Source organism: Acipenser ruthenus, chromosome 18 (genome assembly GCF_902713425.1).
Source record: "Acipenser ruthenus chromosome 18, fAciRut3.2 maternal haplotype, whole genome shotgun sequence".
Lineage (NCBI taxonomy): Eukaryota > Metazoa > Chordata > Actinopteri > Acipenseriformes > Acipenseridae > Acipenser > Acipenser ruthenus.
In genome coordinates, this window is record NC_081206.1 from 21,164,399 (window position 1) to 21,189,967 (window position 25,569).

A 25,569-nucleotide genomic window follows, 5' to 3' on the forward strand; every position below is an offset into this window, starting at 1 on the left:
ACTAGCCCTGCTGAAATACTTTCTTTTACTTCCTGTCTGAGATGCCATCCTCATCGTCTCCTAACACACGCAGCAACTTTCCTTGTTCATTATGTTTTTATATTGTGACTTACAATGTGTCGTATGTGCTTTGATAGATGTAATAATTAGTATTACATTATTAAATAATTAGTCAAGGCAACGCGATGCTGTGTTTATGGTGCAGTCCCAAACTTTAATTTACATGGGAATACAATAAATAAACATACGGTAGATGGAAAATGTGGTAGTAGGATATTTCAAACTTTAGTTTCTGTCTGTTACACGAGTAATGATTACACAAACTTACTTTTCTAGACCATTAAAAAATACATGGTATCCTTGTGTTGCGTGATTCATGAAATTTCAGATAATACGGCATTGCTTGCCGACCTTTTCGTTTAGAAACACAACACCCACCGATTCAAGTGGATTACAGAAACTGGTGATAACCTATCGAATTGGTAGATGATAAATGGTCGAAAGATCAGTCGTATTTTAATTTGCAATCTCTCAATATAGAAACGACCCGCTGGATTTGCTAAATGCATACACATAGGCCTACAAGAAGATTTTACAGGTCAGGCGGTAACTTAACTAACTCGAACTCAAACTTTAGTTCTGGATTCAGCTGCTTGTTAGCTGCTATAAACCAACTGACAGGGAGAAGTCTCTGTTTCGTGATTTATACTCAGGTCAGTTAGATGTCTTAATTTGACATGAAGAGCAAAATCTGTACCGCTGCCCGTGGTCACAATTAATTAAACAATATTGTATTTTCAATGGAAAATGACGGTTACAAAAATGATTAAATTAAATAACAAAATGGAATATAAAAAGGAAAGCAACTGATTCGCACACTCGCCTATACTGACTATCCTGGATTGATTCCCAGTGTTTATGTTAGCTGTGTCCGCTGCAGAACGTTCAACTGATGAAAGAAGTCATAATTCATCTGTAACTTTAAAAAAAAAAAAAAAAAAAAATAGTTATCTTCAGAACTAGAACATTCAATTACAAATCATAAGTTATTCAAAAGTATAACTTATGAAATTCTGCGGATCATGTGAATTTATGGCAATAATTTTAAAGTAAAAAAAATGTTTAAGAATTATAAAACTTATGCAACATATTGAACTGATCGAGAATATACTTCAGACGCACAAAATAACATATGTGTTACAAAAATAAGCATTACAGTGTAAAGTATATAAATAGTAAAATGTGTTTTAAAAATCTGTTGTATGTTTTATTCCTTTGGTTCACTGTACCGCCATGCATTAGCTTACAATGAAAACTTTTAAAGTGTTTCTATTATTAATATGTTAAAATAAAATATGTTTTCATAATAAATAACTTTATTCGTTATAAAATAAGAGTTCTTAATAGCATACTTTCTCAGTTGTTTTGGCTCTCTCAACACAATTTTTCTCAAGGGACAATTATCCAGAATTATCTTATTGCATGATGTCGCTTCAATAACAAGACTCTAAATGGTCTCACGTTTTGCTGGCTTCGGTATAAAGTTAGTGGAGTTCAGGATTATTAAATATTATGAAAATGTTGCACCATGCATTGTAATATGTAATAAATCTCATTGACGACATTTTCTTATTTTTTATAGCTGATTGAACTCTTCTTTGTCCTACAGTTTATAGGTCGAACTTTCCAGATAGCCATACATTTCGAAACAGTGAAGCACCAGAAAGAAAAATATATAAAAACATACTTTTAAACACAAAAAGTCCTGCAGCAGATATGGATGAAACAGATGTGCACGACACGTTCCTATTTTGAATGGGGGGGGGGGGGGGGCAGTTTAGCAGCTTGTAGTCGTTTAATGTATTCCAAAAGATCAGTTACAAACATCATTATGTATCCTATGTGTTCATGTTACATATAGATGTGGTGTGATAGGAGAAGGACAAAAGAAACAATGTTTATGATGTTTTTAACAATCAATCATGTTGACAGTTGTTAGTGCAGTCACCTGGAATTCATTAAAATGAGATATTTTGTCCCTTGTATATTCTAGCAGATTTCTTTTCGAGAATTAAGAGAAATAATAAAAGGAAGGCGTGTAGTGTGTTTCCCACCTCACAGAATCACTTGTTTAATCAGCAACATGCCGGTTCTACAGACACTTTTTTTTAATGTGTTTATTAATACATGTTTAGTTCGGATTTTCTTTTGTACTGCAACATATGTGTATTTGTTGAAAGAAGTGTAGATGAGAAACAGCACCACATGCGCTACAAAGACACGACACTAATTAGACTTATTCCAAATAATGAGCATACCGTATATTGTTAAAATGGGAGAAATAAACGTTTACCTTACATTTACGCACAATGATTAATAAAATGTAATATAGGTTGCTTTGTAATCTAATAAATACAGTATGGGGGGGGGGGGGGGGGGAATTAAAACTATATTCTATGTTGCAATGGAAACATAACGCTATTTTGCAAGAAATATATTCTTGTAATCTTCATGTACATACGTAGGTACGTGCACAACATATATTCCTGTAACAGCGTATACTGTACATATCTGTATGCTACGTCATGACGCTCGCTGGTCGGCAGCTTCATTTAAAAAACAAATCTATTTATCACTCTCGCTACAAGAATCACAGCACAACGGGAAAGAAATAAGTTCAAAATAAAGACAGGGACATTCAACGAAACAATGACGAGAGCTCGGAAACAATGTGGTTAATACCAATAACAGAATAATTTAAAATTAAAATAATATATTCTGACACACATTATTCTGTTTTAAATTAGTAATATTAAACAACACTGGCTATATTTGGTATTGGCTAGTTTCTATACAGTTAATGGAAAAGCACGCCCGTGCGAAGACCCATGAACGTTCTCTCTTTCTCTCCTATTCCCGCCATATGACATACTGTGGGCTGAACTGTCATATATAATTTCAGCACAAAAATGTTGATCATCTTTTAAAAGACCTGGAAGTGCGGGGCACCAGCTATCTCTGAAACAAACAAAAATGGTAACAAATATTTCTGTAATAAATCAATAAATCAGATAGATTTAGCTACTCGATGCTGTGCTATTGTATGTATTCAATTGTTTTAACATCTTCTAACACGTTCTTTGCAGATGTATAGAAAATATCAACATACAACCCTCACCTTGGAAATGCACCTGCAAAAGAACAGTATTCCCATAGCAGATTTTGAATGGGTAAGTGGCACAACTTGACTCCCAGGTGCCACCTAGTGGCAGCAGACTAAAACTGAAATCACCATTATGCGCAATCAGAGGGACCCGCTGCAGAGGAATCCATTACACTGTACCTCCAAATACAATTCCTAAATATAAACTAAATACAAAGGCAATGCCAGGAGTACCATTACCAATTAGAAAATAAATAAATTAAAGATATCACATGTTTTTCTTATTTGTTTTTTTTGTTTTTACACATCTTTAAAACAAGGTAAAGTTTGGTTTATATTTTAACCATTTCATTTTATGAATATGGTATTTCACCAGAATAATCAAAATATTATATCACCTAAGCCTATGTAATCTCCTGGTTCATGCCATGTGCCTTTGAAAGATAAAACAAAATATCAACACCATCAAATCTCATTTGTTTACCAAACATTCTCAGTAAATAATGTTGCATATCATTTAAAAAAAAAAAAAAAACTTTGTATAAACACATTGATAAAATAGATGAAGCACAGTTTCTCTTTCAGTATTACAGAATGCACAGTTGTCAAATTTGAAGATAGCCAAAACACTTTTTGTAGGGTAGATGCTATGAACAATTTTATAAGATACTTTTTAACCTTATTGTTGAGAAGATACCTATTGGGTTTGTCCAAACGTTCTTCCAATCTAAATAACCAAATATTGAACTCCAATATGAACTTGCATTAGGAATTGTAGCACCACTACATAGAGCGTGTGTGTGTGCTTATTGTCACTTTTATGATGCTGTATGTGTACATCACCTAAATATACTGTGAAGGATTTCACTTAATTTAAAGATTCGATTGCCCTTTTGTAGCAGACCCAGATACAGAAATTGAAATTTTAAGCACTTTCGTGACGTTTTTATTATTTACAGAAATAAAAGTCAAAATGTAGCCTTTGTTCCATGTATAGTGCTGTTTTAAAGACTTTAGAAACCTAACAATATGACTATTGCATTACTGTGCTGCAGCCGTGTATTATTAGCCAGATTAATGGTGTAGCTAGCAGGTGTACAGATATATTAAAATAATTGAGAAATATTTTACAGAGTTACAGACATTTCAGCCTTATGAACAACCTCCATTCCCAAGGGATTCGTAGCTCCGAGGGTCTACTGCATATGCTTCCATGCCATCTTGGCAAGCCTATATTGCAGTTAAAAGAATATGCATACTATTTTGCATACTATAAAACCAAAACAGCAATACTGATAAAATAAAAAAACAATGGATTAGTATGAGAAGAATTCAAGCACATCTTACACAAGTTAAATATTTGAAGTTCTTTACCATTAAAGTTTTATTTTTCAGCTAACTTCTCACGGCGGTAAATTCCTTGTGTACAAACACCCGATCTGATGAGATCAGTCGATTCAATGGGACATTATTAAGCAAAAATCATCTAGAATGGGCCAGTACTCCCAACAGGTAGCAGTGTGGAGTAGTGGTTAGGGCTCTGGACTCTTGACCGGAGGGTCATGGGTTCAATCCCCGGTGGGGACACTGCTGCTGTACCCTTGAGCAAGGTACTTTACCTTGATTGCTCCAGTAAAAACCCAACTGTATAAATGGGTAATTGTATGTAAAAATAATGTGATATCTTGTAAGTCGCCCTGAATAAGGGCGTCTGCTAAGAAATAAATTATAGGTACAAGTCCGGATCAAGCGCTTTAATGGACGTCGGACGTAGTAGCCGCTAGAGGGCGCTAGAAAGCAGTGTTGAAATAATAGTAAAAATTACTTTAACAGTAACACAGTTAGGTTTAGGGGTAGAGTGTACATTTAGTGGTTAGTAGGCTAGTAGGTACCTACTGGCCCATTCGTATGGGATGATTTTTGCTTGATAACGTCCCATTGAATCGACTGATCTCAATCGGCTGGTACAAAACATAAATAACACACAGAGAAAAAAATATTTGAACTTTTCTTGTTTTTTTGTGATATGTAATACAGCTTAAAATGTGTATAGTAAAGTTCAATCTGTAATAAGTGCCTTAACCGTGTTTGATTGGGAACCCATGTATTTCAGTTCAATTCATCATCTCAACTTTAGAGTATGTCTTGCTAACATAACAAGAATTAACTGACCAACTGTAAGTACTGATAAGCAGCTTCTTTTCATTCACAGGGTTATGGCGACATCTTCTGGCAATTTATTGTAGAACTTGATCCTGTGCTGCATTTAAACCCTTAACTTTCCCAACATTGGCTATACCATTACAGTAGTGAATGAAAACTCTGTGGTTACAATATTGAAAAAAGCGTTCATTTCATCAGCAGTAATAAAATAACAAGAACTCAAGTTCTTGCTAAACTTTTAAATAAACTGCTGGTTAAATTTAAATGTGAATAGCGTATTACTAACACAAAGTAAACTATACTGTATCTGTATGCTTTCAGTTGAGGTATTTAAGGTTGCATTCAGTCGTATTACTGGTCTGATTTAGAAGATTATTGATCTTGTTGGTTCTGTGCTTGTGTTTTAGTTTTATTAGATTTTTTTTTTTTTTTACTTCAGTACAGAATATGATAATTCATCAAAATGTATACTGCTTCTTTATGCCTTGTTCAGTGGTTAAAGTGAAGAGAGCCCTCTTAGATATATGGAACAAGGAACCAAGGGGAGCTGACACAGAATTGAATTTCCGTTCTGATATAAATGTTGCCATTTAGATCCATTAAATGCAATGTATCATGCCAAGAATTTTGTTCCTGTGCAATATAGCTAGATAGATAGATAGATAGATAGATAGATAGATAGATAGATAGATAGATAGATGTGTTGTCTGTGTTAATTTGTATTGCTTAACCCTTTAATACCCCTTGGTGTAGCACATACAATTTGATACAATACTATAGCATATTGTGTTTCAATATCTGTTTCCTACGTCATCAATACGTTTGTGTTTGGTGCAATGTATGGTATTTAAGGTACATAAATATAATAAGTTTTCTTCATACAAAAATACAGTTAACTATAGGGTTAAATTGTGGTGCTTGTTGAAATTACATTGCTCATCCTCCAGGGGGTGGTATATCTCTTAACTGCTGCTACACATTCACATGGATTCTTTATGTAGCCTTGTCGGAAAGGATGCATCTATGTTATATTTATTTATTTATTTATTTATTTATTTATTTATTTATTTGCAAATGTAGGCTAGAAACTAGCAGATGTAGTAAAACATTGTTAAATTACGGTAACAAATACAAAAGACCACATCATTAAGATAAAGCATACCGCATACATAGGAGTAGAACCATGGAGAAAACCTCTACTGTGTATGTCAAGATTACTGTGCGATGGTAAGCATGTATAATTGTGCCATGTTAACTTTCCTATCTATGCATCTATTTTATAATGCATAATGTTTTTTTTCAAAGTTTTCGCAGGGCAACCTCGAATTCCATAGAATTCACACAAACTGTTTTAAAACTGTTGCAATACGATTAGTTCGCTTCAAAAAGTCAACACAGTATAACATTCGAGTTGATAACAAGCATCTGTTAATGGTAACAGCTGTTTGAAACCGAGTAATTTGATTTAATAAATCTTTTTTTTCCCCCTTTGTTCAGTGTTTTCTTCGCTCTTGTTCAGTGCAGCTTGGAGTACCCATAGGAATGCGAGGCGCAGTCAGGCACCAACAACAAATTGTCTTCAGAACAAGTTTTTTCTTTTCACCCGCAGAATCCATCTTTGTTTGTAATATTATTTCAAGCGCCTTTTCAACACCGAGTGCCATATATTTTGATGCAAGCCACAACTACTAAGACACGACTATATTACAAGAAGGAGCAGTTACAGTATCTGCTATAGTTCAATACTGTTAAAATTGTCTTATTATTCTGAAAATTGGCCTTTGCGCTTTTAAAAAAAATATATCATCCAGAAATCAACCGAAACTGTCAAGTTTCATAACTAATGGAACTTGGTCATTTTAAAATGTCCAATTAATATTTATATTGGCTTTTTTTTCTCTCCAAACGTTTCACCTTGTGCTGATGTCACATCTATTCCGGTTTTAAGATGATTTAAGCTTTTGTTACAAACAGTATAGAAAATCTGGCGGTAAAATCTGACGGATGCGGCGATAAATGGAAAGGGCATGAGAAAGGCCAAAGAAATACAATATGGAAAACCAAATATACTGACACAGTTTAAAAAAAGAATCAAATTAAACAAAGAAACTAGATTACAGTATTATTTCCAAATGAATCTGGAATTACGAACGAAGGTTTAATTACTACGATTTCCCAGTTCTATATGACATTTCCTCGAATGTGGTGTGTCGACTCTAGATAGTATAAAGAAATGCGCACTTTTCCTGATAAACTTTAATTTTCACTGTTTTTCTCAACTTGTAATTGCTACTGTGGTTGTATATATATATATATATATATATATATATATATATATATATATATATATGTGTGTGTGTGTGTGTATGTCTTTAAAAATGATCATTCATTCTGCCTGCCTGGTTGGCTGTAGTCCTATCATTAGTCTGCCTGACCCGTGATGCGTCACACGCAGCTAGGCTATCACTTTGTATTGAGGAATAGCTGCAGCGTAGAACTAAATCAACACTGGAAACTTTGGTGGCCTCAAGACACCTCTTGTTTTATAAATGACACAGAAGGTGAAAGATGCAAGACCCCGATTTTCTGTTTTCCATGGTCACCATCTATCTCATGGTGATGCTTTAGAATAAGAGATACCACTAATGGTAAAATTGCAGGTGCCTCGGAGTCCTGTGCGCTCCAACTGCACTAAATAATTAAGAGCAGTATATGCACTAAAATAAAATGCCGTGTTTAATAATGTCGTGTTTTTTAAAAATTATTTTAGGGTGGACTAAAAAAAAAGCATACTAATAATATAATACTATGAATACAATGATATAGGCCTTAATATATGGAATAGTTGGAAAATAAAATGTTTCAGAATAAAACGTAAATCTCTTAATTGTTTCAGAATATATTTTTAGAGGTTCAAAAACAGATACCGAAATAAACAACACAGTGCAAAGTGTTTCCCACGTTCAAATCAAATATTTAAAAATTCTGAATAAATCTTTTGCAACAGAATTTCAGAGAATTCTTTGTTTATTTCCATGTATTAAAATATGTGTCAGTAAATCTGCATGAAAACAGGTTGATAAATCTTGGCTAAGTGAAAATATAGTTAATATAATAAGGCTAAGAGTTCCATCACAGCCACTAGAAAGGTGTCTTAAAAGGCTACTCTCAATTAAATTATTAATATAAACACAAAACAATTAAATGATTATTTGCCCATTAATACAATGTGAGTAATATCACATTCAGATACAATGAAATGACTATGATCTGCAAATTCAAATTAATCTGCTATAAAAGAAAGTAAGAGAAAATACATACATTAAAAATTCGAACAATTTATTAATCAATAACAAATAATATTCATCATATTCAGTGTTTATTTTGATGGTCATTTTATTCAGTGTAAAGATTTTGCAACAAAACGGCAGGTCGGATACAAAAGGTAATATATATATATATATATATATATATATATATATATATATATATATATATATATATATATATATAGTACGGACATCAAGCTATTGTTTTTAGTGTTCATGTATATTATGTGTGATCAAGGTTCCGTTGTTTATAGCATATTTGGATCTTTGGCGTGAATTGCACTATACCTTTGAAAATGCCTCTTGCAACGAGATCAAATATTTGATCGTGAAGAGCCCTTAATAGTTTAAGAGCACAGTTTACTTATTTCTTCACTGTGGTGTTTGGGTGTTAAATAGATTAAGAGGCTACGAGAGGTCATTGAAGTAGGGCATTTCTTCTTCTGAACATGACTTTTCTACCCCTTGCGAGGTTTTGCACTTAGATTGAGTGCCCTTGGTAAACTTAGCAACACTCGTGGTACCTTGCATACAGTAATCTGTGTGTCAACGAAATTAAGGGCACCAATGAATAAAGTCATTGTCTGCACACTCCATATGTCTAAAGATGTTCTTCTTCACATTGTAGATAATCTACTTCATATCGATTTTAATGTATGTCCACACTAAACTAGGATAACAGATATGCATAATATAGCCTACATATATAGCTTTACAAATACCCAGTCTTCATCTTTTATACAAATACAAATAAAGTCCTAAAATAAAACATTTAAAAGCAATAAATATAAACTTTGTGTATTAATATGGCCACAATTTTATTGGTAAAATATAATACTTGATTGAAAAACACAATTTAATGTATAGACTGTAGTTTGCATCGTTAGTTTTGAAATACGCTTATTTATTTATTTATTTATTTATTCTCATGGTTATTTAAAAGGCGTCAAAATCCCAATATCAATGACTTTGTTTGATAGTATAACTTAAAAGGATCTTTATTCAGTTTAGGAACACATAACTAATAATTCTGTATAGACTTGGCTGCAGTTGACGTGAAGCAGAGTCGATAGTTGCCCAAATCCCATTGAAGCCCATTGAAAACCATGACAACAAGGAACAAGCTCGGATTTATCCAAGAAAGTTAAAGCACATTGTGAGGAGGCGTCAATCATGCATTATTCCAAGACTGAACAAATGCAAAATCTTGACTGGAACAAATGCTTCCAACAGGTCCAGTACGTAGGGCTACATTTCCCGCTTTTGTTCTCAGCCTAGCAGTTGGCATGTATTTGTGTTCTGCTTAGTTCGACCACCCAGGATGCTTGGGACGCTGATCATGCAGCGTGGAAGATAACTACTGTCACCAGGCACACTTGATAGGTGGCTCCAATAAGCACGGCCTGGGAACCTTATCGAATAGTCGTCCACTTTTCAAGGAATATGTAGGAAGCATGCCAAATTGAGCGCTGTGTCCTGTTCACCTACCCCACTGATCTGTCAAAAATAAATCTTTCTTTTTTTTAAAGTCGTTAGTGTTCCATTTACATTTTTATTGACACTTGCAGATATGCGGCGAATCAGGTTTACGAAGCTTTCCATAACGGTCCTGTTTTTATGTTTTATTTAACGCTCCTGCAATGTATGCTTCAGTAAGCGGCAATTCGCCCTTTTCTTTGATTTAAAGGGGAATCAAAAGCAGGCTTCTTAGAATGCAATGCGAAAAAAGCCTTTTATATGAATACTGTAAACTAATTTGGTGTTTTTTATTTGAAAACCATTGAAAAATAAATTATACCGTTCAGCTATAATTATACCCCCCACATCCATATGAAGATGACTTTTTTTTTTATTTATCTCACCATATTTTAATTACCTACTGACAAAAAAAAAAAAAAAAAAACAGAAACATGTCAACATATAGGTTATAAGGATTCATTGCTAGTATTTCACAAGTTCATAACAATTTGCATAACGAAATAATGACGTTTAAAACTATGTTTGTCACAAATACTTCGGTTTGTTTGTCACTAATACAACTGAAAGCAAATATTGAGGTATTTAACTTAGCACGATATATTTCTAGTCAACATGGCTCATGTTCATTCCCAATGTAAACCAAATCTAATTTCTGAAATAGCATAGGGCCAACTGGTATGTCATTTTTACATGAATAATGATTTTTCTTCTAGCATAAAAAACGTAAACTGTGGGATGTCAACTTGGAACAGTAGCACTGTGCTCCTGTGGGATTCCCTTGCTGAAGTATGAATGGAAAAGTAAACAAATAAATAGCTGCAACCGATAAATTAGTGAATGAATGAAACAATCCAATGAATAGGTAAAAACTAACTCTGTGGATAGTACTCTAATGGTTCACTTTCTATGCAAATAGTGGTGATGCTGGTTCGTTTTGGGAGGGGGGGGGGTTGTCACCACTTGCCACCCAAGACGCAATTCAGCAGCAGCAATTACCATTATCTGTTTCCCACTTTTGGCTAATCGGACGGAATATGCAATGATGAAGCGCGTTTCCTGCTGTCATTGGGAGGTAGCAGGGTTTATTCTCCTATGGGGTTACACCTACCGTCATTAAGATTTTGGCACTTGACTAATTCAGGTACTTAGCATCATATAGACAGGGACAATCTGCACGCTGGCCGTGTTTGCCGTGCAGAGTAGTGTTTATATAAACAGCATCACTCTGTAAACGACACTAATATTTGAGTTCCATATTTGATGGTGCTCACATCTCGGCTCGTGCTCCGGAGTCTACAGTTGACGCGTTGGGTAGCACGTCAGTAGCACCACCACTTCTTCTATCAAGGATCGTATGCACTAACGGTTTAGGATCAAATGATGTCGGCGCCTGCTAAAATAAGTTTTACAGTGAGAAGCATTTTGGATTTACCAGAACATGATGCTGAAACCGCCCATAACCATTCTCCAGAAACCTACTCCAGCTTACCCTACACGGAATGGTTAGACTCTGACAGAAGCCATTGCCTCTGTAAGTATTACGATATTTATCTTATTTTTACTCTTATGTGTGGGCTTGGTGTTTGAAAACGACACTGCCTTCTGTATAATGTTCTACATCTGTACTTTGTTATGAAGCGGCCTAATTGAAATGGAGTTTCATGTGCTGTAGTATTGTGGGCACATCCATGTATTGAAGCTTTTTTTTTTTTTCAAAATGTCGTGCCCTGAAAATATATGAACAGAAGCCCATAATATGAAACCATTGAAAATATTTAGTAATATAGTCTACATCTGTTTGTTTTTTTAAATCAGTTACATCTGAATTGTTTGACATAATATAACATTTATATCAGTATTTTATATGTATTATTATTATTATTATTATTATTATTATTATTATTATTATTATTATTATTATTATTATTATTATTATTGAAAGCCAATATTGCGTATCATTTGCTTTACTAAAATGCTTCTTTTTGATTTATTTTTGTTTTTGCTAGCCTCTGACGAAAGCAGCGCGGAGACTTTACCGGATTCGACACAGAAAGATGAACCGTCGTCCGAGACAGAGGCTGAGAAGAAGAAAAAACGACGAGTTCTTTTCTCGAAATCCCAGACGTTCGAACTGGAGAGACGGTTTAGACAGCAGCGCTATCTGTCTGCCCCAGAACGGGAGCAACTCGCCCACCTTCTCAGCTTAACACCAACGCAGGTGAAAATATGGTTCCAGAACCACAGGTACAAAATGAAGAGAGCCAGGGCAGAGGGACACATAGATATCAACCAGTCTCCATTGATTCGGAGAGTGGTGGTACCAGTTCTGGTTAGAGACGGGAAACCTTGTCATACATGTGTCATCAACCCGGTACATTATCAGGACAAACAAAGTGTCAGTCTGCCCGCGTCAGCAGCTGCACACCCCACCTTCACACTCCACGGGTACCAGCATCTGCAGCACCCGACACCACTGGCATTATTTCCCGGTTACCAGCACTTATCTCACCCAGCAGGAACGAGACACCACTGGAGTTGGTAACGCAGACCCTTTGCGTTCAGACTTGAATGAGACTGTTGGAGCTGTTCCTTTTGTGTATGGGGAAGTTATGATTCAATAACAACAGGATTCACACTGTAGATGCTGTTATTGACTGTAACCTGCAACTCTTCCATCACTGCCGACCAGAACTGCTCAATCCCCCCTCCCCTCCCCCCCCAATGTGTAAACCGATGTGGCTTTTTCTGCCATTTTTTGGGAGAAAAAATATTAAACGTGCATTGTAAATAATGGTTTGTTCCTGGTAGCATTGTTCCGGGTGCCTCATAGCTGGCTAAGGCTTTGTATAGAATGAATTTGGTTGAGTCTATTAAGCTAGTATTTTAACATGTTGGACCAAGGCTTAAGCATTTGGGAAAATAATGGAAAACATCTGACACATGCCTCGATTAGGATTGGCTGATGGTTTCTACACAGATGTGTACAGTTACACTTGTATACTTGCCTTGTATCGTTAGTGTATGAGATTTTCTTTGTACTGTAGGCAATGAACTTTGAATATATGTGTTTTTTTCCCCCATTTCGGGAGACTTGTTATGTGAACTATCAAACTGGCAACCAAAAGGATATTGTATTTTTGCAAGTTTAAATGAAATGTAATAAATTACTTTTTTTTTTTTTAACAGAATGATGTGGAAGCGAAATCTCTGTTAAATATTCAGTTTATGGGTGTGCTGCAAACCAGAAACGCATTTTAGTATTCATATACATAGTAATGTTTAATGTGGCAACACTGTTCATGTTCTAAAAGGCATAAGCTCAAACAATTAAATAAGCACTATAATGTGTGAAAAATCTGTTGCATAAGATTTCTGTGAATTCTTAAACTTGTAGTTTTACAGAATAGGCTGGTAATGTGAGAGTATATGCATCGCCTTTCCTCTTACACCCTGTGTACGTTTCAATGTAAACTCGTTGTTCTTTGAATAGCTTACTGTATATGGAGAACCTAAAATGAAGTGGAATTGAACTCGTTTATAAAACATCCTCAGTAAAAATGCACTAACAAAGCAAGTTCTAATATTTGCCAGGATATAAGGCTTAACCGAAGCCAATGGCCCTCTGAAGGAACACATGCATACCGCATATGTGTTTAGATGCAAATTTCCACTGTAGTGGGGACATACTGATGCTAACTAGTGACAGCAGGTTGTCCATTGTTTTGAGAATAAGACATTTGTTAGAAATTGAAAGTTAAGTGGGAAATGTTTTATCAGAAAGAAGCAGGTGTATAGCTTTTATAGTGGAACATATGTTTGCTTCTTTCTGACGGTCCAAAACAAACACCGAACACAAAGAAAAAAAAAACGTGCTGGCTAATTGTTCGTGCATGGTATAAAAATACCTTACACTTCCTGGTTAACAAACAGGATGCAAGATGACATACGTAGGTAGGTGCCGCAATTAAAAACATAACAAAACTACCATGACCAAGATTTACATGGTATTGGATGAAGTAGCTTAATTAAATACGGTAAACATAAAATCAGTGATTACCGTTAATGCACTTCATTATACAGTTGTTGTAAATGTGTCAGAAATATTGAAATTATATATATATATATATATATATATATATATATATATATATATATATATCAAGTTTATCGAACTGCAAGATTTGTTATTAAATTGGCGTTTTAGTTTCAATTCTTCTTCTTCTTCTTCTTCTTCTTCTTCTTCTTCTTCTTCTTCTTATTATTATTTAGCAGACTCCCTTATTCAGGGCGAATTACAGTTATTACAAAATATCACAGTGCAGAAAATCGCATAACAGAATATCACAATACAGTTAAGAGCAGTTCTAAAGTACAATAAAACCAGTGAAAATAAGATCAAATTCAAATAAGAGAAAAGTAAAGAATATAGTAAATAATTACATTTAAGAGCGAGCTCGACTAAGAGCAGTTAACTTATAGTAAAAATGTTTGCTTCTGCGAGTGAAGTCTATTAAGAGCACGTAGTAAGTATGATAAATGAGTAAGAACAATTTCAAATAAGAGCAGTTACCAAAAACGTTACTATGGATATCTAACAGTAAAATCAAGTACAAGATACAGTGAACAGTTATAATTAAGAGCAGTAATAGAATACACAAAGCTATGTAGCAGTTCAATACGTGTACAAGCTGAGTACACTGTAAATCAAGTAATCGACATATTATACGTTTTAATATTGATATAATTTGCAATGTGATTTTTTATTGTTTTTTTTTTGTGTGCGTTTAAAGTATAGTCTTAAACAACAATAAACACTAAAGCCTTTTGTAATAGTGACAATAATGCATTGGAATTTTTTTTATATACAGTGGGAAATTGTAGCAATTGTCATTATTATTATTATTATTATTATTATTATTATTATTATTATTATTATTATTATTATTATTATTATTATTATTAATAATAATAATAATAATAATAATAATAATAATAATAATAATAATAATAATAATAATAATAACAACAACACACCTCAGGCACCAAACATTTTTAAAAAGGGTCCATTTAGGAGTGAGATCAGACTAACCAGAAGTCTTTTAAAAGCAATATTCCAATAGATTTCTGTAAAGATGCAATATATGCTGGTTGTCACGTTTGATCTTTTCAACCAGGGCAAAAAAAAAAAAAAGCTTTATCATTTGAAGGGGTTTATCTTTTTCAAAATAAAATGACTACATACAATATATAGATCTGTATTTAATATTAGTAATGTATTCATTACAAATGAAACACGCGGCCACACGCTAAAGCCTTTACGATGTATTGTTATTTTATTCCACCCGGAAGCGAGGACTTGTATGTGGGAGGTTAAGCAGTTTATTTTGAGACAATGTGCATTAAAAGTGTGAATAGAAAATGTTGTCGGGAGGACGGTTGAAATGCAGTAGGCGTGCATTTTTTGAAGAAGGGTTTCGTGGTTCCTCGACCCCTGCGTTGTTGTTTGCTCGCTGCTGGACAGCGCATTGCACCGTCCTTGTCACCTGGACCCTTTGTCCCAGATGCTGGCCACCTTGTATTCAATATGGATGGGGCTGACTGGGACGAGTCTCCCAGAGAATCGCCTCTTAAACCCCCTTTTTGTGTTCTGCACTGAAAAGGGTATTGTCTGGCCTGAAATGGACGTCTACACAATCCTCAGTGTTTCAATTCAGAGTTGTTTAATCAGTCCCTAGTGACAATTTTATGGGATTTAAGGGCACAATGGTATCTTTAAAAACATTGCGGCCTTCATGATGACAAAGGCGTAAATTGTATGGGCTTGCAGTGGCTGTGCAGACATTAGGGAGGAACGGGGTCTAATTAATAGGCTGTAAATTTGTTAATGCGTTTTTGCCCGTTAAAATAAACCTTTAGGCCTCTCTCAGCAGCAACTTCAGTGTGAAAAACAACTTTTTTTCAAAATTATATATATATATATATATATATATATATATATATATATATATATATATATATATATATATATATATATATCTGAAACAGTATTCTATTATTCTAGCAACACATGGAAACATATACAGCGTGTCTTCATTATTTTGCTATCAGACTTGCACATCATTTATGGCATTGCACAATTCTACAAGTAAGAGAGATTTCACAGTGGAGCTCCTGTAACAATGTTTATTGGCATCCTGTTGGGCTTGAAGTGTTAAGGACCTACTGGAAAATGTCCATTGGTGTCATATCTGGATAGCACAGGAACCACTCCCCACCCCCCCCCCACCCCCCAACCCCCCCCCCACCCCACCCCCCCACCTCCAGTTGCAAACATGGAGTGAGGCTATAATCCTTGTAATTGGAGTTCATCCAGCTGCTCCATGAGCCATCTTGACAACATGTCCAGACACATCTCAGATATGATGTTGCCATCAAAAAGTAGGGGTCATACTACGCTCCACACCAGTCCACCAGGACTTGCATGTCGGTTGTGATCACTCAAGTAATATGTGTGACAGTTCACACCCTTATATGTAAGTACACTACCTGCCTGCAAAACAATATTTTTTTTTACTATAATATACATGTTCCTTCGTCATGATGCTCCCTGGTGGCAGGTTACATTTATATACTTTGAAAATATAAATTATTTCAGAAGTTTATAAATAATCTATAAGATTTGTAACAGAAGAAAAACTGGCAAACAATAAATACAGAAATGTATATATACAGTATATGACAATAATATATATATATATATATATATATATATATATATATATATATATATATATATATATATATATATATATATATATAAAATATATGCCTTGCGTTGGTTTTGAGCTGGTAATATACTGCGACACTAATTTATTGCTGCCAAAATAAACTCGGGATATATATATTCTGACCAAATACATAATCCAATACATTCTGATGATGACACCGATGAAGGCACTAACCAAAACTTTTCTCCACTTACAGTTGTATGTAATTATCAAAAATGCAGAATTTACAATTCATGGGAGAGCCAAGTAGGAAACTGTTACCATGTTGCAAATGTAACACCAAGGGCCCTATTTAGCAAATATGTGCGCAGCCCTTCTGCTCGGTCAAAAACGTTAGCGAACAGCTGCGACAGAGGTCGGGTCTCATGCGTGAGCTAACGCACATCGAATCATGCGCCCAGCCAATCAAAGCACAGCGGGGGAGTAAGGTTACAACCAATAAGGATTCAACATTCACTTTAAAAGCACCTGTGCATCTGCGATAGCAAACGGTGGGCATTTTGAAACAAAAAAGGGAGACAAAATCGCAAAGAAATTAAAAATGTCCAGTAGCCCAAGTGAGTGATGACCATAAAATAAAAAATAATCATTTAGTCTTTGTCAGACCTGCCTGGCACTAGCAACATCTGCAACCTCCACAACTGGGGCTTCAAATTCAGCATCTGCTTCTCTCAAACCCTGTAATCTTTCCTCTGTAAATTCAACATCACATCCATTACGGAGAGCTATGTTATGTAAAACACAACAAGCCAGGGTGATATTTTATTATTTGTTTATTTAGCAGACGCCTTTATCCAAGGCGACTTACAGAGACTAGGGTGTGTGAACTATGCATCAGCTGCACACTCACTTACAACTACGTCTCACCCGAAAGACGGAGCACAAGGAGGTTAAGTGACTTGCTCAGGGTCACACAGCGAGTCAGTGGCTGAGGTGGGATTTGAACCAGGGACCTCCTGGTTCCAAGCCCTTTTCCTTAACCACTGGACCACACAACCTCCTAATATTGCTAATCTTCTGAGGAGTATACTCCCCCAGAGACATCCAAACATCGGAATCGCATTTTGATGATTCCAAATGTTCACTCAGTTACAGTAGGAGCACATTTAAAGGTATGGTTATATTCTGTTCAGCAGGGGTCGTGGGGTTAAGCAGCAGTGCCAGTAGCTACCGCTTCAATGGATACCCATTGTCCCCTATCAACCAGCCTCTCAGAATATCATCCCGTTGAAACGCAGCTGCCACTTGCGAATTAGCGAGGATAAACTAGTCATGAGCGGAGCCAGGGTGGTTTGCATACACAATTCTTGCACGTTGACAGAATAGGTCCCCTTACGATTTATGTGGAGGTGCCTATTCTGTGTTGGTGTGCGTTGCTGCACATGTGTGCAGTCGATGGCTCCCAGGACACCAGGAAACCCATACCTCCCAAGAAAACCCTGCTTTGTATCATGTTGCTAAAGCCGCAGGTATACCATACTGCACATGTCTGCATGTCTGCAGTATACTGTAAAGCCATAATTATTTGCGAGCCTTTTACTATGCGTTTTTCGCGGATGAAAAAAAAAACTACAAACATTTTTGGCACGAAATCAAATTGCACTAACAATACATACTTCGTATATTGCAACAGGTAGCCAACATTTCTGAAGCAAAATAGGTTTTATGGGTGTGATTCTCCAAATATTTGGGTCGTAAGTATTTACGGCTTGACAGTAACCCTCACTCAGTACGTTGGAACGACCCAGTGGAATAAAATGTTAGTGCAGCGGGTACCCGTAGTGCTACAGGCAAACAGTGTGCTCTCCGCATGGTCAGCCTGGAGCAGTTGGCAGATGTCAGTGATTGTTTGTCTGTTGAGGCAAAACTGCTGCATACATTGTGTGTCAGACAGGCTCAGAAAAGACAGATGACTTCACTCTTTCCCCCTCTCTCTTTGTCTAGCTACGTAGAAATCCAGTGTGCCCTCCATATTTCTTCTGTTTCCTTTTTTCCTCTCTCTTTTCTTTACCTGCTTCCCTGGTAGTTACAGCGGTATTTATAGTTGACCATGTAATTTGCGCACAGTTTAGACCTGGTTTACACATGTCAATTGAAACGCAAACGCTAACACTGTTGATGGTTTGCTAAATCACTACATTTGTAGTAAATGAGGACACTCCCCAAAAGTTCAGCCCATGATCAGCTCGCTAACATTCACTTGCCGGATGGGCACTAAAACACAGTTGCTAAATCACATAGGTGGGCAAAGTCTGTTTGCCCACACGTGCGCCTGATTTTGGTGCGCTAACTGTCCGCAGAAGTGTTTTGCGATTGCCTTCAGGGTTTCGAACGTTGCTAAATGGGGCCCTTTACCCGGATAACCTACACTTTAATGAAGCACTTTAATTGTATGTGTCTGAAATCAAGTCCACAGCAATTGACGGGGGGAATCAGTGGCTGCAGGGGTTTGCCTCGTTGATGAGCTCTCCTTGATTTTAACCAGGTGCGCTGTTTTGTTAATTGCTGTATTATTTATAGTTATTTGTATTATTTTATTCTTACATTATACTGCTGTGTTCATTTTAAAAGTGAGAATATTCTTTCTTTTACTTTTGGGTAAATAGTGGTGTGGTTATTTGTCAGTGAAGTTTCTTGTTGTGATTTAACTTTGTGTGGTGTAACTTGGGAAGTGAAAACTTATTTCTTTCTTTCTTTCTTTCAGGCTAATTCATTCACTGTAGGGTGGCCGACCTGCTTGTGTGTGGTTCCTGAAGATGCGCCCTATTGAAGTCCGCTGCCGCTGTCATCTGTTTTTCCTCTCTCTCGGTCTCTTGTTTTTTTCATATGTGGGAGGCTTCTCCCCACTGTGAGCTTGTTGTAAGTCTTAGTTGTTGCTTTATTTAAAGATTTTTTTTTTCTTTTACCCAGACCCAGACCTGGGATGCATATTAAAACGTATCTCTAGTCTATGCATACCTCTTTTTAAAATTATCTTGGCGTTTGTTCGCCCCAGTTTCACAGGTTCACTTTCATTTATTTTTATTATTATTATTTTGGTTCATTTTATTAAGTGTGGATTTTAATTATTATTTTTAGGATAATTCCTATGTGTGCATTTTGGATTCAAGTGGATTATTGTATGCATATTAGGTATTTAAGTAGTATGGTGTTTTCACAAAGTTATGATTTATTTATGTTTGTAGTCATTTTGTGTGTTATAGTTTACCCTGTGGGTTGAGCAGAGCTGCATCTCCAGCCACCCACCCTTTCCTGTTCGAGCTGAAATAAAGCCTGGGTTTTAACTGTTTTATTAAAGTTCTTGTATTTTTTTGATACTGTGGCCCCACCTGATTGAACAAGGACCTGTGGTGTATTTTTCTAGAAGTCATTTTTCCTGGGTTTGAACTCACCACCAAGTGGCGTAGTTGCCTACAATAACTTTTTATACAGCCTTAATTGGCCAGGTGTTACAATACCTTTAGGTACCTCAGCAACCTGTTCCTTTTGAGGCTTCCTAAAGAGCTCTGCAAGGACAAAACAGTAAGTATTAATCTGAGCTGAATAAATCAAAACTGAGCTTCATTGGCCCATTAGTTATTTGTTTTGATAAGCTTTTCTTAACATGAGATTTGCAAAGGGATTACAGGACATAGGGAAGAGTATTTCTGTCTCAATAAGATTATTTTTCAATTTGTCTCTTGAATTTGAGTCATGGAACGATGTTAGTAGTAGGCTACTAAATTGGTACTGACCCACCCCCTCCAGGAATTCTACCCATGGATTGTAAATTTCCAGCATCTGGAAAAGTATGGTATGATGACATCAAAATTCTAGAAAATGAAAGTTCCATTCTGGGTGCCAAAAGTCATTTTAAACAGATCAATGTCTACTCAGTCTACTCAAACAACATATAAATTAAAGACCCGTGTTCTTGCCTACTACTCTCGTCACCACACCGCCCCCTCCTACCTCCAATCCTTCGTGCCTCCCTACATCCCCTCTCGCCCTCACCCTCCTCCTCTACTGGCCAACTAGTCATGTCTTTCCTCCACTCTCCATCCTCCTGTGCCCGCTCTTTCTCTTCCCTAGCACCTGTATGGTGATCAACAAGAGCAAGGAGTTATATTACTTAACATGCCTATCTTTTGTTGAAATGTGAAACACACTGCTTGCCAAATTGAACTACAGCCTAATAAAAAAAAAAATCCTGCAACAAACACAGGACCCACAAAGCTACCCTTATTTACAGTGCTGTTTATTCCCCACTGTGAGTTTCAGCTGCATGGACAGAGAAAAGTAGATGGAATCACACCATGAACATGCCACCATCACCCTCTATGGGTGTCATAAAGTAGTACACAGCTTTCTGAGAATGTCAATGGATTTAATGGAGCTCAAACTGCGACGTTCCTGTGTCATGTAAAATAGTGTCCTCTGCGCATGCTCAATGGAGAGCAGACGCTATTTCTTATCTAAACTACATGAAATATTGCTTGAAGTGAAATAGAGGAAACAGGCACTTATTCGAACACAGTGCAGTTTAAATCTGTTGTGAAAAATCAAGGCTGCTTAGGTTGGTCATGTGATATTCCTTTTCTGGGAAGAACTGATTTGTTAATTAACATGGACCCTCTAGGTGGCAATATTGGATAGCTAGTGATTTTAAGAAGGTGAGCTACGAAGTTTCCATTGACAATACTCACTGCAATACGAATTACACTTCAGACCCTCGGAATTTGTAGTAGGCATAGAACACGATTTTATTACCTCCTTGTCCATGTTGGAAAGAGTACGGGGGTTGGGGTGGATGGGGGAGGACGGAGGACGGATATATGTCTCATGAATGTACAAATACTGTGACATCACATTTAATACTGCCCTTAGAATGTACAATATGTACTGGAAACAATATGTAATTTTACTTCTATATTTATACAGTTTTTATATATATGACTAAGATTATTAGGCATCATCATGACCCGAATGCAACTAATTCTGTATATTTATGAGGGGAGGTTTATTATGTGCTAGTATAAACAACGTCCTAAAATTGCATTGTATTGTATATTCAAATGTAAAAGCATATCCTTTGCTATTTTGTTTGCTAATAGCCTTGCTTCCTCATTTTAGAGAGGGTGGGAATTTCAATGATGTTATGCGTATACCATGTTTTTTTAATGTACAATACTGTAGGTTCCTCTGAGAACATCGGCACTAATTAAAGTTAATTTACCCTAATAAGCTTCTATCATTAGGCTACAGAAAGGGTCTAGCTAAAACTAAGTAGGAGTAGTTATTGAAATTCAACAATTAGTGCAGTAAGATATCTTCACGAGCGCATGCTATAATTGTAATTAGCCTTACCTTGCATGCTGTAATTTAGGTTAATTGTCACTGCTAGGCATAGGCCTACATCTATAGGAAACGAGCATCCAGCACGGCGAATCGAATTACTCGCATTATGTTTCCTCTAGTAAGTTATTGTGCATGTCGCAAGACACTATAATTGGTCGATGGATTTATAGATTATATACCTGGGGCATCAATATAATACTCAGCAATTATTTTGGTTGTTACCCGTTTCTATTTCTTATTTGTATTGTACTGACTATATTACTATACGTCTCTTAAAATAAAAGGCTTTTTTAAAGCCCAAAGCTTAACCTTTAGTCGAGTTTAGCGCTCTGGTGGTGAGTATTGGCATGACGTAGAGTGGAAAATTTGAGCACCCCAATTTAAAGATAATTAATCAAAAAATGTTTCGCTTGAAGCCAAGTCAATGAATACATGTCTAAGCTTCAGTCAGATCTCTTTTGAAATTTACAGATTAGCTATGCAAAGCTGATGTGAAAATAAATTAGATTAATACATCATCCTTACCAAAATTACCATGAAAGCGTACTGTACATTTTCTTTCGTTAGGTCACAGTGGAAACGTCCAATACTGTACTTATAAATTATAACTCAAAAGCAGCAACCTCGAGTGGCCTTATAATCCAACTTTGAAATCACCAAAATCGTCGTATTCAATCTTAAACAGCATTTAAATTAATCGCTGGGGATTGTTTGTCTATTAGACAACAGACCAGCAGTAACAGAGACTGCTATACATTATCTTTACTGTTTTTATCAGTTCAGACTCCTAATGAATTGTCTGTTTTGTCCTTTAGTTATATTCAATGTACACTATAGAATGAAATTGCAATGGCAGTTTATCACATATTTATGTTTCAATTACATTCAACTGTATTTAAAACACATGGGGCACATTGTCTGCCGAAGTAAATTAGAGGAGTTACAGCCGGCAGGTTTTACAAACACAAATACTTCATATCTGCAGCCGAGCCTGAGTTTCCCACTGTCTTAGTTATTCCAAAACCAAACCATTACACTCTTGCCTCCAATTTTAACTTCAGATTCAGAAATATTAAATTAATCTAGAGCCTCAAAGCACTTCAAACTGGAAGGTTAGAATCGTACTGAAAGCAGCAGCAGCCTTTATGAATTGAATTTAGGTAAAAGTGCAGTTTTCTCGGAAACTCCCAGGGGTCGCTATAAGATCTCGGATATATTGTCGAACTACATTGCATCGATTAATTAATTGATTGTCTCTCATTAATTGATTGGTTGATTTATTCTTATCAATGCCTTACATATTTTCCATGATGGAAGCTATTTTGTCACACGTTAGTCCCAGTAGTATTGGGTTTCTGTGAAACAAACTATTTAGAATGTAATTACTCTATATACCACATAGGCCACACAACTTAAAAATGTGGAAATTTGTGAAATATTAGCTAAACCATGAACTGTAAATCAAGTGTTAAAGAATATTTGGCTATATATACACGCTGTTTGTTTTGGTATTTTTTGTGCGTTTATCGAATAGTCTAAAAAAATGCAAATAAACATTTTATATATAAAATCTGTTCCATAAGATGTGTGGTTAATTCTCACAATTAACAGAAGGCATTAACCAAGCAACAATTATAAAATTGGAATGATGTCAATCATATTGCCCAATTTAATATCAATACCGGTTCGAATTAGTGATATGAATGAGTGTGGAATGTATTTGAAATGATAATTATTTAACATCTAATTGAAAATAATATCATATGCTGTAAAAAAAAACAACAACAAAAGAAAACAAACAAACAAACAAACAAACAAAACATTAAATACTCATTCCCTTTTTTGTTACATTTAGGAATATAAATTGTGACGTTGATACATATTTCCTATTCAGCAATCAACAGGGTTACTTTAGGTTTTGCCCTATAACTAAGGATGAAAAAATGACAATGGTGTACGTTTCTTTTCTGCAATATATACATCAATAGACAGATTTTACATTGTTCAGTCATGGTCGATGTTTTATAAGTTGCTAATGGCTGTGCATATATTTTAATATTTTAAACCTACTGGAGAATATTTATGTGTTGCCATAGGCAACATCAAAAGCAACAAAATAAGGGTTAAACGATAATGTGTTAAATGGCATCAATCGCTATTTAACACGAAATGTGATAATACCTTTATTTAAGACACGTTTTCTATAGTGTCTGGTATATGGACAGCTGTGTTATAGAATACCAAAGTAACAAAATACGTTATCTAACGCAATGTAATATATTTCAATACGTGTGGGAAAATAACAATTAAACATTGTTAATTATACAACTAAGAAAAAAGTCAATCGATACAGAGGTTTTGGCTAATGTCTGTTTAGTGTACCATATGTCTATAAGTTGCTCACTTAAAGAAAAAAAAACAAAAAAAGCTAGTGCAGTGAATTTACAGATAGGACTGTTAGGCTGTGTATGATTTAGGTGTAATATAATGTATCATGTAAAGTGGCCTATATACTCATAATTTTTTGGCTATATTTCTTTAACACATTTTTTGATTTTGAATGATACCAAATTTCTACTTGTAAATACAACAAAATATATAATTACTATATATGAATTAAAATGCCCCAGTATTAGAAAATAAGTAAAGAAAAATGAATTTTAATATATCATTCCTGATGTGATTAACAGGTTGTCACTGAAAATTGGAATTTGACTTCCTTAAATAAAAGATTGATTGCACATTGATGAAAGTATGCTGTAAAATGAAACATAATTCTTATTCAACAAATTGTATACTCATTATTTTATTTGCTATAGAATATACTTTAGATAGACATGAGAACACCAGTGTAATAAACAACAGTGAAAAGTACATACATACTAAAATGTTTACAGAAGGTTGCATAAGATTTATGTATAGGTTAAAAGTGTATTCGCATGTTAAGGAAGCCCAATTGGTTTTATTTGAACCTCGCGTTAAGTAGTTAGAGAATATGCAATGTTGGTAAAAGGCTAATGCAAACTTCTGTGCTGTCATGCATTATATATCAGTAGGGTTTTAAGTACTCTCTCTGGACACTCTTTCTTTCTTTCTTTCTTTCTTTCTTTCTTTCTCTTTCTTTCTTTCTTTCTTTCTTTGAAACATTATGCATTTCTGAAGTGGTGCGCACAATTGTATACTGCCTGTTCGACTACAAACTTCTATCTGTGGTATCAGTCCATCGAATTGTTTGACAAAGGATACTTCAAACTATCAAATTTGTTGAACTTGTTGAAAAAAATTTAGACATTATTATTATTATTATTAT

General features: G+C 35.4%; 1 protein-coding gene and 1 long non-coding RNA gene across 2 annotated transcripts in view; both read left to right on the plus strand.

Annotated features, from left to right (window-relative positions):
* Window positions 1-20,211, plus strand: part of LOC131698656 (uncharacterized) — a 35,206-nt gene extending 14,995 nt beyond the window's left edge. The window contains exons 2-3 of the long non-coding RNA XR_009307692.1: window positions 3,147-3,230; window positions 19,627-20,211. This is a non-coding gene — a long non-coding RNA (uncharacterized LOC131698656). The remainder of the gene's footprint in view (window positions 1-3,146; window positions 3,231-19,626) is intronic.
* On the plus strand, window positions 11,076-13,310 carry LOC131698655 (homeobox protein Nkx-2.8-like). The gene is made up of 2 exons (XM_058991495.1): window positions 11,076-11,665; window positions 12,141-13,310. The coding sequence occupies exons 1-2, from the start codon at window positions 11,512-11,514 to the stop codon at window positions 12,674-12,676; spliced, it is 690 nt and encodes a 229-aa protein (XP_058847478.1). The 5' UTR covers window positions 11,076-11,511; the 3' UTR covers window positions 12,677-13,310.
* Window positions 20,212-25,569: the final 5,358 nt, after the last annotated feature.

What these genes read in the sequence shown, in the direction of transcription:
- LOC131698655 (XM_058991495.1), top strand. Translation starts at nt 11,512, where the DNA reads ATGATGTCGGCGCCTGCTAAAATAAGTTTTACAGTGAGAAGCATTTTG. An exon ending in TGACAGAAGCCATTGCCTCT is followed by an intron (nt 11,666 to 12,140) that starts GTAAGTATTACG and finishes TGTTTTTGCTAG; the next exon opens with CCTCTGACGAAAGCAGCGCG.